The sequence below is a fragment of the Aotus nancymaae genome, unplaced genomic scaffold (assembly GCF_030222135.1).
Source record: "Aotus nancymaae isolate 86718 unplaced genomic scaffold, 86718_ANA_hifiasm-v0.15.2.pri h1tg000018l, whole genome shotgun sequence".
In the NCBI taxonomy this organism is placed as follows: Eukaryota; Metazoa; Chordata; class Mammalia; order Primates; family Aotidae; genus Aotus; species Aotus nancymaae.
In genome coordinates, this window is record NW_026988430.1 from 379,303 (window position 1) to 394,923 (window position 15,621).

Below are 15,621 nucleotides of genomic sequence, written 5' to 3' on the forward strand. Positions count from 1 at the left end.
AACACCTGTACAGTGCCAACTCTGATTACTCCCTGTGGATACTGCTTAGCTAAAAATTAATATATCATACTTTCTAGAATGACAGAATGTGGGCTGGAATAAGAGAAAACAGTAATTTATAAGATGGAGTTTCTTTTTTCTTTATTCTCAAGTCAACAAAATTATCGAGTCCACATTTGCAGAGTCTTTTATTGGCCTTAATCTTAGGTTGTCTGCTGCGGATTAATAAACATCACAAACCCATAATAAACTGCACGGGCCCCTAGTCCTCCTAGGTAATACACGAGCTAAGCTGAAGACCATAAACGTGGACTGTCGCGCGCTTGCTACCTCGGCGTGGCTGAGGATGCCTGCTGGCTGCACTACCTGTAATATCCACGAGGTGGCAGCAACACCACAGCTGCCAGCCTGGGACCTCCAAGGGCGACTGAGGCTGCACAGTTGACGTCCTCATCACCAACTGGGCGGTCCTGGTTTCAAAACCAGATCTGGTTGTTTTCTTTGAGAGCTAGGATTTAGACAAACACTGTGATTATTTTCAATGAAAAATTATTCATGCCAATCATACAACCATAATTCGATCTCTGGTATAAGCAACCTTCTCTTTCCTTTTTAAAAAATTTTTTGAATATTAGATGGTGAAATCCTGCATTACTTTAAAAACATGCCCAGGCCAAACGACGGAGACTCTAAAAAGATCAGCGGTTGCCAGGGGTTGGGGAGGAGGGAGATGAATTGGTGGAGCTTGAAGGATTTTTAAGGCAGTGAAAATACTCTGTATTATAGCATAATGAGTTCTATGTTGTTATACATTTGTCCAAACACATAGAATGTACACCACAAAGAGTGAACACCTATAATCCCAGCACTTGGGACTAAGGTAAACTGTCGACTTTGGGTAATGAGGTAACAAATGTACCCTCTGGGGGATGTTGATAATGAGGGAGGCAGTGCACACGCAGGGCAGGGGTGGGGATATGGGAAATCTCTGTACCTTCTACTCAATTTTGCTGTAAACATAAAACTGCCTTAAAAAGATAAAATCTTTTAAAAATGCCTTTTCCAAAAGTGTGCTAGGTATGTCAACATTTTTAAAATAATGACAATTATGTAGCAAAAGTATGCTGAAAATCTATGTCTACAATATTCAAAGAGAAACAGTCTTCCAAATAATTAGCATTTTATAAATGATAGAACCATTTACAGCAGGAAAATCACAACTGGATCCCGCCATCTCTTCTTGTTGGGCATTATTGCTAAAATTCAGAATCAGCTGAGAAATGGCACATCAAGGCTGTGTCTTACTGCGCCAGATTTGGAAGCTCTGAACTTTGACAGCCTGACTTCCAAAGGATGATTATATGGTGGCCTTCAGAAATTTTCTCAGCAGATGCTGCCTAATTTTCTGTCTCATTTTGTGGAATCTAGGATGTCTCTTCTGTATAACGAACTTAATAATACCACTCCTACTGACCTATGGGTTACTGTGAGACTCAAATGGAATCTAGATTCTCAATAAATATTTGTTCAATAAATGATGAGAAGACTTTAAAAATTGTACTTTTATAGACTACCAAAAACACATAATCCCCCTAGGATTTTGTAACTGTGATATAATGAGAAATATGTATTAGTTCTATCTCCAGTTACTGGCACAGAGCTTCTAAAACCCTTGGAATTTTCCAAGTGATGGGGTGAGAGGAGTGTCTTTTGTTCTTCATGATAAGCATTTCAGCCACACCTGAGTCCACCCTAATGGTAGGCCTCAGGTCCACCACACCTGAGTCCACCTTAGAGGATGGGGCTGGTTGCCAGAGGAACCCACCATGTGATTAGAGGGTTGGAACTTTCAGTCCCACTCCCAGACCTCTGGGGAGGGAAGAGGAGGGGATGGTATTGAGTTCAGTCACAAATGGCCAATGATTTAATCAATCATGACTATGTAGCAAAGTCTCCATAACCATTCTGGATGATGGGGTTCAGAGAGCTTCCGGGTTGAATATATCCATGTGCTAGGAGGGTGGTGCACCCCAGACTCTATAGGAATAGAAGTTTCTGCATTCAGGATCCTTCATGACCTCCCCAGGTACCTCTTCATCTGGCTGTTCATTTGTTCTTCACTATATCCTTTGTAATACACTGGCAATAGTAGAGTGTTTCCCTAAATTTTGTGTGCCGGCGAGGTATTGGGAAGTGGTTGACTCCTGGGTTGGTAAGAAGACTTTACCGACAACTGTATAGGTTTGAAAAAAGAAAGAAAGTTAAAAAGAATGAACACTGCAGAAGAGTGCAGCGGGGCATCTCAGCAAGAGGACTGAGCACACCCCACAGTGGATTTTTTTTCTTAGGAGTATTTATGGACTTTAAGGCAGGAGCTGAAGGGTAATTTGGGCCATATTAGCCTTGTAGATCATGATAAATGATGACATTTGTAGACATTTTGGTGCCTTCATGTCAGCAAGTGTTGCACAGTGAGTTTCGGCATGGCATTCTGCAGATGCATAGAAATTCTAGTTACTTATAAATTTTAAGTTGAAAAAAGGACTGGAACCAGAAGCTGACTTTAGATACTAGGAAGTTTAATTACTTCAAAATTCCCCCAGATGTGGAGTTTTGCCTGTTTGATGGTCACCAGGTGGTCTTTGCTCCCTTCTAAGTTCCTCAGATAAGGAGTTTTTGTCTTCCGGGCTTGTTCAATGATCACCAGCTGAGTTTCACTCTCCTCACTGTGAGCTGCTAGGCGAATTATCAAACCTAAGCGGGACACGGAAGCCTGATTTGTAGCCAAGTCAGACAGAAGCGTGAGTCACCCGGGGACCCACGACTTGCAATTGGCATCTGAAGTTGTAAGTGGGCAGTTTTGTGGGACTGGGTACTTAACCTGTGGGGTTTGTGTGAACTCCTGGCAGTTAGTGTCAGAACTGAATTAAATCATAAGATACAAAGTTGGTGTCAGAGAGTTGGAAAATTTGTTAGCTTGGAAAAAAAATGCATTTGGTGTCAGAAGTCTCATCAGAAATATTTTTTTCCTTTAGTAATTACAAATACTGTAGGAAGATTTTCAAAAATGAACGAACTGTGAATATCCTTCCAACCATTTTGGAACGCAGTTCTCAACTCTGGGAAGGCTTTTTTTTTTTTTTTTTAGACATAAGGTTTCTTTTTTTTTTTTTTTTTTTGTTTCATTCTGTTGCTCTGGAGTGCAATGGCATGATCTCAGCTCACTGCAACCTCCGTCTCTTGAGTTCAAGCAATTCTCGTGCCTCAGCCTCTTAAGTAGTTGGAATTACAGGCACCCACCACCACACCAGCTAATTTTTGTATTTTTAGTAGAGACAGAATTTCACCATGTTGGCCAGGATGGTCTCAACCTCCTGACCTTGTGATGCACCTGCCTCAGCCTCCCAAAGTGCTGGGATTACAGGCATGAGCCACCACACTCAGCCATAGGAAGGTTTTTTTTTTTTTTTTTTTTTTTTGAGATGGAGTCTAGCTCTATTGCCAAGCTGGAGGGCAGTGGCACGATCTCGGTTTACTGCAACCTCCACCTCCTAGGTTCAAGTGGTTCTCCTGCCTCGGCCTCCCAAGTACCTGGGATTACAGAAGCTGCCACAATGCCTAGCTAATTTTTATATTTTTAGTAGTGACAGGGTTTCACCATACTGGCCAGGATGGTCTCGATTTCTTGACCTCATGATCTGCCCACCTCGGTCTCCCAGAGTGCTGGGATTACAGGTGTGAGCCACTGTGCCTGGCCAGTTTTTAAATGTCCCAGTTTTCAGGTTTTTTTTTTTTTTTTTTTTTTGCCAGCCAGCAGGGGAGAAGCACCCATTGTTTTGTTGGTGTTTGGTTGGTGGTTGAAGCTCCCCTAGCGATGGTAACATGCAGCCAGGATTGACAGGGAAGTTACCATCATTGAATATTGGCTGTCATTTGGTCAGTTAGTAGAAATGCGTTACTAGTTGGAAAAAAAAAACTGTGTGGCTGGAAATACAGGCTGTGTCTTGATCACTTTTCTTTTTTATGACTGACTTCATACAAAACAAATACACGCTTAATGCAGGCAGAAATGTGAAAAGCACAATCAAAGCAAATGTTACCGGAAAGGGGTCCCAATCCAGACCTCAAGAGAGGGTTGCTGGACCTCGTGCAAGAAAGAATTTGGGGTGAGTCCATAGAGTAAAGTGAAAGCAAGTTTATTAAGAAAGAAACAAAAGGGCTGGGCAGAGTGGCTCACACCTGTTATCCCAGCACGTTGGGAGGCCGAGGCAGGCCCCAATCTGTAAACATAAAGAACAAGAAACAAAGAAAAAAATGGCTACCCCACAGGCAGAGCAGTGGCGTGGGCTGCTCAGCTGAGTATACTTACATTAATAGTTATTTCTTGATTGTATGCTAAACAAGGGGTGGATTTTATTCATGAGTTTTCCAGGAAAGGGATGGACAATTCACTGAAGTGAGGGTTCCTCCCACTTTTAGACCATATGGGGTAACTTCCTGACATTGCTATGCATTTGTAAACTGTCAAGGCGCTGGTGGGAGTGTCTCTCAGCATGCTAATGCATCATAATTAGCATATAATGAGCAGTGAGGATGACCAGAGGTCACTTTCAATCACCCTCTTGGTTTTAGGGGGGTTTGGCCACCTTCTTTGCCACAACCTGTTTATCAGCAGGGTCTTTGTGACCTGAATCTTGTGGTGACCTTCTGTCTCATCCTGTGATTAAGAATGCCTTAACCTCCTAGGAATGCAGCCCAGTAGGTCTCAGGCTTATTTTACTCAGCCCCTATTCAAGATGGAGTCACTCTGGTTCAAACATCTCTGACAAAAGCACTCCAAATCTGTAACAGCTGTTAACACATAGGTATGTGTCCTTGCAGGGATTTTTTTCTTGTGCATAAGTATGTATTTCTAAAATAAAAATGGAATCCTGCATGTCTTATAGCCAGCTTTGTTCACTCAGGAACACAATGTGGATGGACATTTCCCCATGCCAATATTTTTTTTCTATGACACCGTTTTTAAATTAATTAATTAATTTAGAGACAACTCCGTTGCCCGAGCTGGAGTGCATTGGGGCTATCTCAGCTCATTGCAACTTTCATCTCCCGGGCTCAAGCAATTCTCTTGCCTCAGTCTGGGATTACAGGATTACAGCTGGAATTACAGGAGCCCACCATCGTGCCTAGCTAATTTTTGTATTTTCAATAGAGACAGGGTTTCACCATGTTGGCCAGGCTGGTCTCAAACTCCTGACAAGTGATCTGCCTGCCTTGGCCTCCCAAAGTGCTGGAACTACAGGAGTGAGCCACCATGCATGCTGACCTTATCACACAGTTTTTAATAGATATTTTGCAGCTATTGGATGCATAGTTTCTTTACTCTCTTATTTTTTTTTTTTTTTTTTTTTTTTTTGAGAGAGAATAGGAAGGAGGAAAAAGGAAGAGAAAGAGAGAGAGAGAATGGGGAGGAGGGAGAAGGAAAAGAAAGAGGGAGAGAGAATGGGAGTATTGCTTTCTTGCCCAGGCTAGAATGCAATTTAGTAATGGGTATTGAAAAGCTCTTTTATACTGATAATTATACTTAATGATGTAGTCAGGAAGGAATAAGGGAAGAAGATAACAAACAAACAGCCAACCAATATTTCATTTAAACCTATGAAATGCTATGCGATTACTGAGGAGTGATTTACTTCCAATTATATAGTCACCTTTGGATTAGGTATGAGGTGGTAATGTATGTTTTGTGTATTTGAAGTGGAGAGTTCTATAAATGTTTATTAAGTTTACTTGTTCCGGGTCTGAGTTCAAGTTCTGAATATCCTTGTTAATTTTCTATCTCGTTGATCTATAGAATCGTTAGCTCTTCTTGTTACATTGATCCTTTTGCCATTATGTAATGTCATTCCTCGCCTCTTTTGATCTTTGTTGCTTTAAAGTCTACTTTATCAGAGGCGAGAATTGCATCTCCTGTTTTTTGTTTATTAGTTTATTTTTACTCTCTGTTTGATTGGTAAATCTTCCTCCTTCTCTCTGAGTCTTTGTGTATTGTTGCATGTAAGATGGGCCCGGATGCAGCATACCGATGGGTTTTGGCTTTTTATCCAATTAAAATATATATAGGTTTAATACCGGCGTTTGATTCTAGCTGGCTGTTTTGCCCATTAGTTGATGTAAATTTTTTATTGTGTTAAAGTTCTTTGCTTTTTGATATATTTTTGGAAAGGCTGATATTGGTTGTTCCTTTATATGTATAGTGCTTCTTTCAGAAGCTCTTGTAAAGCAGGCCTGGTGGTGGTGAACTCTCTAAGTACTTGTTTGTTCGCAAAAGATTTAATTTTTCCTTCGCTCATAAAGTTTAGTTTGGCTGGATAGGAAATTCTGGGTTGAAAGTTCTTTTCTTTAAGGATGTTAAATATTGGTCCCCACTCTTTTCTGGCTTGTAGGGTTTCTGCTGAGAGATCTGCTTTAAGTCTGATAGGTTTCCCTTTATGGGTAACCTGACCTTTCTCTCTGGCTGCCCTTAGTATTTTCTCCTTCATTTCAACCCTAATAAATCTGGCAATTATGTGCCTTGGGGTTGGTCTTCTTGAAGAATATCTTTGTGGTGTTCTCTGTATTACCTGGAGTTGAATATTACCCTGCCTTGCCAGGTTGGGAAAATTTTCCTGAATGATATCCTGAAGAGTATTTTCCAACTTGGATTCATTCTCTTCATCACATTCAGGTACACCTATCAAACGTAAATTAGGTCTTTTCACATAGTCCCATATTTCCTGGAGACTTTGCTCATTCCTTTTCATCCTTTTTTCTGCATTCTTGTCTTCTCGTTTCATTTCACTGAGCTGGTCCTCGACTTCTGATATCCTTCCTTCTGCTTGATCAATTCGACTGTTTAAACTTGTGCATGCTTCGCGAAGTTCTCGTGTTGTGTTTTTCAGCTCCATCAATTCACTTATATTCTTCTCTAAATTGTCCATTCTCGTTAACAGTTCGTCAAACCTTTTTTCAAGGTTCTTAGTTTCTTTGCATTGGGTTAGAACAAGTTCTTTTAATTCACAGAAGTTTCTTATCACCCACGTTTTGAAACCTGCTTCTGTTATTGGAACACACGTGTAATCTATTAAGCCTTGTTCCGTTACTGATGAGGAATTGCAATCTCCTGTAGAGGGAGAGGCATTCTGATTTTGAGTATTCTCTGCCTTTTTACGCTGGTTTCTTCCCTTCATTATATATTTGTCCGTCTGTCGTCTTTATAATTACCGGCTTTCTAACTGGGTCTCTGACGTCCAACTTGTTGATTCCCTGCGCCGAGATCTGAGCAATCCACTGAGCCGGCCAAAACAGCGGTGTTAAGATTGATGGTGCTTTTCTGCCCGGAAATCTCCGGACTCTGCACCAAGAACTGGCGTGCTAAGGCACCAGCAAAACCACCACGCCGGCCACAAGAGTCACCCTGGCGACCCGTGGGGCTCCTCCACTGGGAATCTCCTGGTCCGTGAGCAACAAATATTCGTCTGAAAGTGTGGCGTCCTCTCGTTCTTTGCGCTTTCACTGGGAGGTACGTGCCCGAGCTGCTAATCATCAGCCATCTTGGATCTCTCTCGACTCTCTTATTTAATATTAAGCTGTTTTCGATTATTCTATGATTAAAACATTATTAATTCCTTCTGTGCACTTTTTTTTTGCATACAGTTCTGATAATTATTTTTTCTTTATTCTTTTCTTTTCTTTTTTTTTTTTTTTTTTTTTTGAGACAAGGTCTCCCTCTCATAGCCAAGGCTGGAATGCAGTGGCATAATCTTAGCTCACCGCAGCCTCACCTTTCCAAGCTCAGTTGATGCTCCCACCTCAGCCTCCCAATCAGTCAGGACTACAGGCCTGTGAAACCATGCTGAGCTTTTTTTTTTTTTTCCTTTTAGTAGAGACAGGGTTTTGCCATGTTGCCCAGGCTATTCTGAACTCCTGGGCTCAAGTGATGCTCCTGCCTCGAGCACCAAAAGTGCTAGGATTACAGGCATGAGCCACCACACCCAGCCATTACCCCTTTTTAAATATTTACTCCTGACCAGTTTGGACAGGATTCTAGATGAGTCAGCGACAGGAAACTGAGCTTCTTGAAGGTGCTCATCAACGAACTACCTCCTCATTTCAGCAGTGCCTCCAGAAAAGCTGGCATTCCTAGCCAATACTATCGGGTAGGGTGGTTCAAAATTAGCCAGATATTCACTAAACAAGGATTCTCAAGTTTTGATGTGCATACAAATCACCAGGGAATCTGGTCAAAAATGCAGATTCAGCCCCAGCCTCTCTGGAGTGGGGCGTGAGATTCTACACTGTTTAACCAGCTTGCAGGGCATGCTGGGACTCTGGTCAGTGGGCCACACCTGAGGAGCGCAGACCACGGCTCTATCACATGAGGCTGAGTACACCTGTGTTTCATCTTTGAGCTTCCCAACTGTATAAAAAAAATGACTTCCACAAATAAAGGGTCAGGGTCCAATGGAATATCTACTTTAATAGGTGTTTATCAAGCCAGTTCATTTGATCCTTGTTTTTGAAAGAAGAAAAGTTTTGCCCTTTTAGTCCTCTCTAATTTCCAGGTGACCACAGGCAGCTTTCCTTTTAACCGGGCATGGTGTGTGCTGTGGGCACGGTGGAGCTCCTGGAAGGGGGCATGCTGGGCATGGGTGTGGGGCCAGCCAATACCTGGGTGGCTCACGTCATTCTCCGAGATTGAGGGGCTGCTCTGCTGAGCTAGAGAGGCCAGGGGGACCTCCTAGGGGAACCATGGCTTGGCGTGGTCCTGTGAGGTCCGGGTGCAGGCAGGTGGATCCGGGGGTGATGGATCTTGGAGTCAAGGTTGGAGGCTATGCTCTCCCTGCCCAGTGTGCTCCAAGGGGCACAGCCAGGGATGTTGCCATGAACCAGGGGCTGTGTCTGCTCTGAAGCCACCAGGCCAGTGTGGGGGCACCAATGGGGATGACCAGGCAGAAGCTGAGATGCCAGGCAGGGGCTGTGAGTAGGCCACATCCCTGTCCTTCACAGGGCCCCAGCAAGGCCCCAAGGCCATGGGGCTGGCAGGGTGGAGCCATCCCCAAACCCAGTCTTGCAGCCTTGGAGGCGCACGTGCCCTGGAGCTTGCCTACTTCTCAGGGGCAGGTCCCTCAACTGCAGGGCAGTACCTGGCCCCCATGTGTGCCCACTGTCCTGGCTCCATTACTGGGAGTCCCCATCCCGGTCCCAGTGGCATCCTGGTGTGGGTGACAGGCAGCATAACAGGCCTGCTGACTGGTCCCTGACAGTCTTGTAACAAAATAGGGAAGGGGCAGGAGGCTGGTGAGTTTGTCCTGGAGCTGGGTCCAGCCTGCCTGGCAGCCCCTTGTCCAGGGTCCAGCACCTCCTCTCCTCACTGTGGCCACCGTGGGTCCTCCCTCTTCCTGCCACCCTGATTGGAGCTCAGAGCTGTTGGTTACACAGATGCCAGGGTGTGGCCAGCTCCTGCAGAGAGGCATCTGCTCATTGGCTGAGGCAGTGTCCCACCCTCCCCCTCGGGGCCTGGCCTCTCCCAGGGTCTGGTCCCTATAAAGGACTGGGGGGATCCGGCTCCTCCTGGGGTCTGGTCTCTGCGAGCTCTGATCTCTCCCAGGGTCTGGCCCTCCCTAGGTCTGGCCGAGGGCAGTACCATCCTCTTGGCTGGACTGACAGTCTCTCCCATGGCCCTCAGATCTGCACGTCGGCATCACCAAGAGGCTGAAGACAATGGAGGTGCTGGAGGGGGAGAGCTGCAGCTTCAAGTGCATCCTGTCTCATGAGAGCGCCAGCGACCTGGCCACGTGGACAGTCAGGGGGAAGAAGGTGGGCAGCTCCAGCTGCTTCGAGGCCACACGGCAGGGCCGAAAATACATGCTGGTGGTCCAGAAGGCCACGCCGAGTGATGCTGGGGAGGTGGTCTTCTATGTGCAGGGCCTCACCTCCAAGGCCTCACTCATCGTCAAAGGTGGGCGGGGCCTGCTGGATGGGGGCTTGTCACCCGGGCTGGGGGGTGGGGAGCCTGGGCCTGTCCCCAGGGGTCCAGGAGCTGGGCTCCCCAGCTGCAGAAGCTGCTGGGGACGCTTTTGGGGCCTGCCTCCTCCCACTGTGGCCCAGCTCCCCTTCTGGAAGCCTCAGGGCCTGAGGCACCAGCCGGGTGCTGGGGGAAGCTCTGAGGTGGCAGCGGGGCCACACTCTGAGCTCTGATGAAGGGCTGGATTCTGGTCCAATCTGTGGTCCAAGTGCCCTGAGTGCTCAGTAGCTCCCTAGAGCTGGGGCTCACGGGGCCAGTCTGGCAGCACCGGCCCGGCCCGAGGCCCCAGCCATGGGCTCCGCTGATGTCACCGCCAGCACCTGAGTTCATGCCCCTGATGCGCACGGTTGGTGCAGCTCAGCGGGCGGGGCTCACTCCTGGGACGCCGACCACGGCCACACTGAGTCGTCGGCCTGAAAGATGCCAATGGATAAAATTCTGTGGTGGTTGATCTTCCTGCCTCCTGGTCCCATGCTGGTGACAGTGGGGACACTGGCATTCCAGGACTCTGAGGCTCCTGAAGGTAGAGGTGCCAGAGTTTGAGGGATGCAGATTCTGTTGTCTTAGTCACCAGAGAGCGAGTGTTCCCAAACGCTCATCCTTGCCCCAGTCCTGATCTTGGCAGAGGTGGGAGGTTTTGGCTGGGTCTGTGCCTGGGGTTGTGGCTGGCACCATGGCCCTGGCTGGGCCTCAAGGGCAGCTATCCCTGCTCCCTTCAGAGAGGCCAGTGGCCATCACGAAGCCCCTGGAAGACCAGCGGGCAGCGCCAGGGGAGGACATGTAGCTGCGCTGTGAGCTGTCATGGGCGGGCACCCGCATGCACTGGCTGAAGGATGGGAAGGCCATCCAAAAGAGCCAGAAGTATGATGTGGTCTGTGAGGGCATGATGGCCACACTGGTTGTCCGTGGAGCCTTGCTCAAGGACGTGGGTGAGTATACGTGTGAGGTGGAGGCTTCCAAGAGCACAGCCAGACTCCGAGTGGAAGGTAAATGCCGCAGGAGCCCCACTCGTGGCCCTGGAGCAGCCTCTCTCCCCTGGCAGGGCAGGGGGCCACCCCTGGAGCCCAGGCTACTCTGTCCCAGCTGGAAGGGCTCACCCAGGTCCCAGAGCTTCCGCAGCCAGGCCTGGATGATAACGGGGCCAGTATGGGGTCTGTGCGGGCCTCACACCCCACGTATTCTGCTTCCATCTCCCTGTCCAGAAAAAGCAAACAGCTTCACAGAGGAGCTGGCCGACCTGCAGGTGGAGGAGAAAGGCACAGCTGTGTTCACGTGCAAGATGGAGCACCCCACGGCCACTGTGACCTGGCGCAAGGGCCCCGCAGAGCTTCGGGCCTCAGGGAAGCACCAGCTCAGCCAGAAGGGCCTGACCCTGTGGCTCACCATCCGCACCCTGGAGAAGGCAGACAGCGACACCTACACCTGCGACATCAGCCATGCCCAGACCCAGGCCCAGCTCCTGGTGCAAGGTGAGGCGGCCGAGTGTGCATGGCCCAGGCTTTGAATGGCACTGGAGACTTGGCAGTGGACAGGCCCAGCTTCAGTTTCCTATCACGAGGGTAGTGGGGTGCTCCCTGGCTGGCCACCGAGGCTCCAGCATGGCTGTGAATGAGCTGCCAGCTCTCACTTCCATGTGTGTTTATTCAGTCACTGTGTGTTTCTCCCTGGGTGGCCGCTGAGGCTCCAGCATGGCTGTGAATGAGCTGCCAGCCCTCACTTCCGCGTGTGTTTATTCGGTCACCGTGTGTTTCTCTCATGCGCGCAGGTGCCTGGCCCATGTGTGAGCTCTGCATGTATCTGCACAAACAGCCTGTCACCCTTGTCCCAGAGGGACAGCCTGACTCGGCTGTGCCAGGCAGCCTCAGGTGCCCCCAGGGAAGAACTGACGGTCACTAGTGTTGTCATTGAGAGTTACACTGGCATCTTAGTCTTTCTCTTGTTGCTTATAACAGAATACCTGAACTGGGTCATTTATAAAGGAAAATAATTTACTTCTTACATCTCTGGAGACTGGGAAGTCCAAGGTCAAGGGCCACATCTGGTGAGGGTCCTCTTGCTTCAGGGACTCTCTGCAGAGTCCCCAGGAGGTGGCACATGGCATCCCATGGGGAGGGGGCTGAGGGTGCCAGCTCGGGCCTCTCTCTATCTTCTTGTAAAGCCACCACTCCCGTGACAGTGCTTTAACCCGTTAAGCCATTGATCCATGGATGGATTAATCCATTCCTGAGGGCAGAGCCCGCTCACCCAATCCCTTCTTAAAAGCCCCACTCTTTATGTTGCCACATTGGGATTAAGTTTCAACATGAGTGTCCAGGGGGACACTGAGATCCTAGCAGGTGGCTTTTTGATCTTACTGTTTGCCTCTGTGGTTGAGTGGCAGGCAGAGTGAGAACTGTCCTTCTCTCCATGCTGTAGATAAGAAAACTGAAGTGTTAGTGGGTCCATGGCCAGGGCAAGGTCATGGGGCACATTGGCATCAGGGCAGGCGAGGCCCAGCCCCCGCACCACAGCCTCCACTTGGCTCTGGAGTCCTGGGCTGGTGTCCAGACCTGAGTTTGCAGGAGGTCCCTACTGAGGTCTGAGCACAGAGCATTCACAGGGTCCTGTATGTGAAAGGCCTCAGCCTTGATCATCAGAAGTAACACAAACCAGGAATCGTCACTGATTTTTCCTGTGCAGTGGATTTGGTGACCCTGGTGAAAGCATTCTGTTACCACAGTAAAGCACCATGATCTCAACTTGGTACCCATAGTTAATGTTTTAAAAAGTTATCAAAAGTGGCTGGGTGCAGTGGCTCATGTCTGTAATCCCAGCACTTTGGGAGGCCGAGGTGGGGAGATCATGAGGTTAGGAGTTTGAGACCATCTGGCCAACATAGTGAACCCCGTCTCTACTAAAAATACAAAAAATTAGCTGAGTGTGTTGGTATGCCCCTCTAATCCCAGCTACTCGGGAGGCTGAGGCAGGAGAATTGTGTGAACCCAGGAGGCGGCGGTTGCAGTGAGCCGGGATTGCACCACTGCACTCCAGCCTGAGCAACAGAGTGAGACTCCATCTTAAAAAAAAAAAAAAAAAAAGGGTTTAACATTTGAGGATGCGGGCTGGCCTGGTCAGGGAGGCCAAGCCGCTTCCATGTGTGCCATCCACTGATGAGAGCTTTTGTCCATGCGCGTCACCCGGGCAGGGTCGGCTTCTGTGGAGTCATGCCTGGGGGGCACTGTGTACACAGAAGGAATCTGAATGCAGGGCCCGTCTCAATATTCATAAACGGTTGTCTCTTACCATTCCTAATTCAACAGCCAAAAAGCCTCATTTCTAGGAATTCACATTTTCCATCTTCCAATCATTTGATTTAAATTTCAACACAACTGCAGCTTTATTTTTTTTTTGTGACAGTCTTCCTCTGTCACCCAGGTTGGAGTGCAATGGCGAGCCTTCTGCTCACTGCAACCTCAGCCTCCTGGGTTCAAGTGATTCTCCTGTCTCAGCCTCCTGAGTAGCTAGGATTGTAGGCACATGCCATCATGCCTGGCTAAGTTTTTTGTATTTTTAGTAGAGACGGGGTTTCACCACGTTGGCCAGGATGGTCTCAAACTCCTGATCTCATGATCCGCCTGCCTCAGCCTCCAAAGTGCTGGGATTATAGGCGTGAGCCACCGCACCTGGCATATTTTTTTTCACACTCCTGTTTCATCTGTTACTAGAAGAGTTAATTTCATGGCACAATTGTAATGACACACACAGCCGGCATTAGCAGGTTTGGGAGCCAGCTGCTTCTGGGAGCACAGCTTGGAAAGAGGGCAGGACTGCACTGGCGTGGTTCTCAGCAGGCTGTGGACTCGCCCAGAAAGCCTTACAGAAGGATTCCCGAGGTGCAGAGAGGTAGGCTCGGGGCTCCGAGTGGCCCTCAAACAACTATCTTTGGACCGTTCAGCTCTGACCCACTTACTATTTTTGGAGTTCCATCCCTGCAAACTTGTTAAAACACAGCCACCTTGCTCTGTCATGGGGAGCATCTGCCCTGGGGAGCCCCGTTGGCCGAGCCTGCCCTGGACAGTGTGGGGCCCCTGAGCAGTCTGTGCCTTTGCAGGCCAGTGGGTGCATGTCATCGAGGACCGGGAGGATGTGGATGTGCAGGAGGGCTCCTCGGCCACCTTCCATAGCCAGATCTCCCCTGCCAACTACGAGCCTATGCACTGGTTCCTGGACAAGACACCCCTGCATACGAATGAACTCAATGAGATTGAGGCCCAGCCCAGGGGCTACCATGTGCTGATGCTGTGGCAGCCGGCACTTAAGGACTCCAGCTCCATCTACTTTGAGGCGGGTGACCAGCGGGCCTCAGCTGCCCTCAGGGTCACTGGTGGGTTGCATGCCCACATTGCCCATGTCGTTCAGGGCTGCAGCCAGGTGGAGAGGCGGACATAGCTCAGCCAGTGCCCGGTGTCCCTGGGCTCACAGAGAAGGCCCCATTGGCTTTCTGTGGGGCAGGGGAGTTTGGAAGGCTGAATTGGGCTCCTTCAGAATGAATTCATCTGCGTGGTTTGCAGAACTGTGCTCGGCGTGCTCGGGCCAGGCTGCATTCCCCCGCAGGGCAGGAGCCCCCTCACTGTGGTGAGGAGATGATGGGGTGATTGTGCGGAGCCTGCCCTGCTCTCTGCACAGCCTGTTGCATGGCCCCAGTGTGAGGGTGACTGGTGGGTGCCAAGCCAGGGTGTTGTCTGGTCTGCAGCGAGAGCCAGGGTTTCCCCATCGGCCCCTCCAGCAGCAGTGTGACAGCATCCCACATGCTCCTGCTTCTCTCTCTGCCCCCCAGAGAAGCCAAGCATCTTCTCCCAGGAGCTCACAGATGCCACGGTCACAGAGGGTGAGGACTTGACCCTGCCATGTGAGACCAGCACCCGTGACATCCCTGTGCACTGAATGAAGGACGGGAAGACCCTGCGGCCGTCCACCCAGTGCCAGCTGAGCCACGAGGGCCACCGGGCCCAGCTGCTCATCACCGGGGCAACCCTGCAGGACAGTGGATGCATGCAGGGTGCATGGTGAGCCCCAGCTGCCCGAAGCCCAGCCACGGGCCAGGCACCTGCAGCTCTCTTGTCAGGCAGCACCAGCTTCAGGGCAGGGTGTGTGCACCCACAAGGAGCCCAAGGCGGGAGGACCCAGACTCCCGTGCATCCCATGTGGGGTGCCCCCGGTCCCCATGTGCTTTCTGGCATTTCCTGGCACCTGGTCCACCCTGCTTGGCTCCTGCCCTAGCCTCTGCCACCCGCAGGAGCCGCCCTGCAGAACCTCTGCATTTCTGAAGGGCCATCCCTCTGCACGCCTGTGTGCCCACCTCCCTTTTTATTTTTGAGTCGGAGTTTCGCTCTTGTTGCCCAGGCTGGAGTGCAATGGCATGATCTCGGTTCACTGCTACCTCTGCCTCCCAGGTTTAAGTGATTCTCCTGCCTCAGCCTCCTGAGTAGCTGGGATTACAGGCATGTGCCACCAGGCTCGGCTAATATTTTTTGTATTTTTAGTAGAGACAGGGTTTCTCCATGTTGGGCAGGCTG

The 15,621-nt window shown here is 49.3% G+C and overlaps 1 protein-coding gene across 1 annotated transcript in view; it reads left to right on the forward strand.

The window, feature by feature from the left end:
* LOC105731061 (obscurin) overlaps nt 1–15,621 on the forward strand; it is a 147,601-nt gene that overhangs the window by 86,020 nt on the left and 45,960 nt on the right. The window contains 2 exon segments of the mRNA XM_064377993.1: nt 14,157–14,429; nt 14,883–15,104. Coding sequence (XP_064234063.1) covers nt 14,157–14,429; nt 14,883–15,104 — 495 coding nt within the window.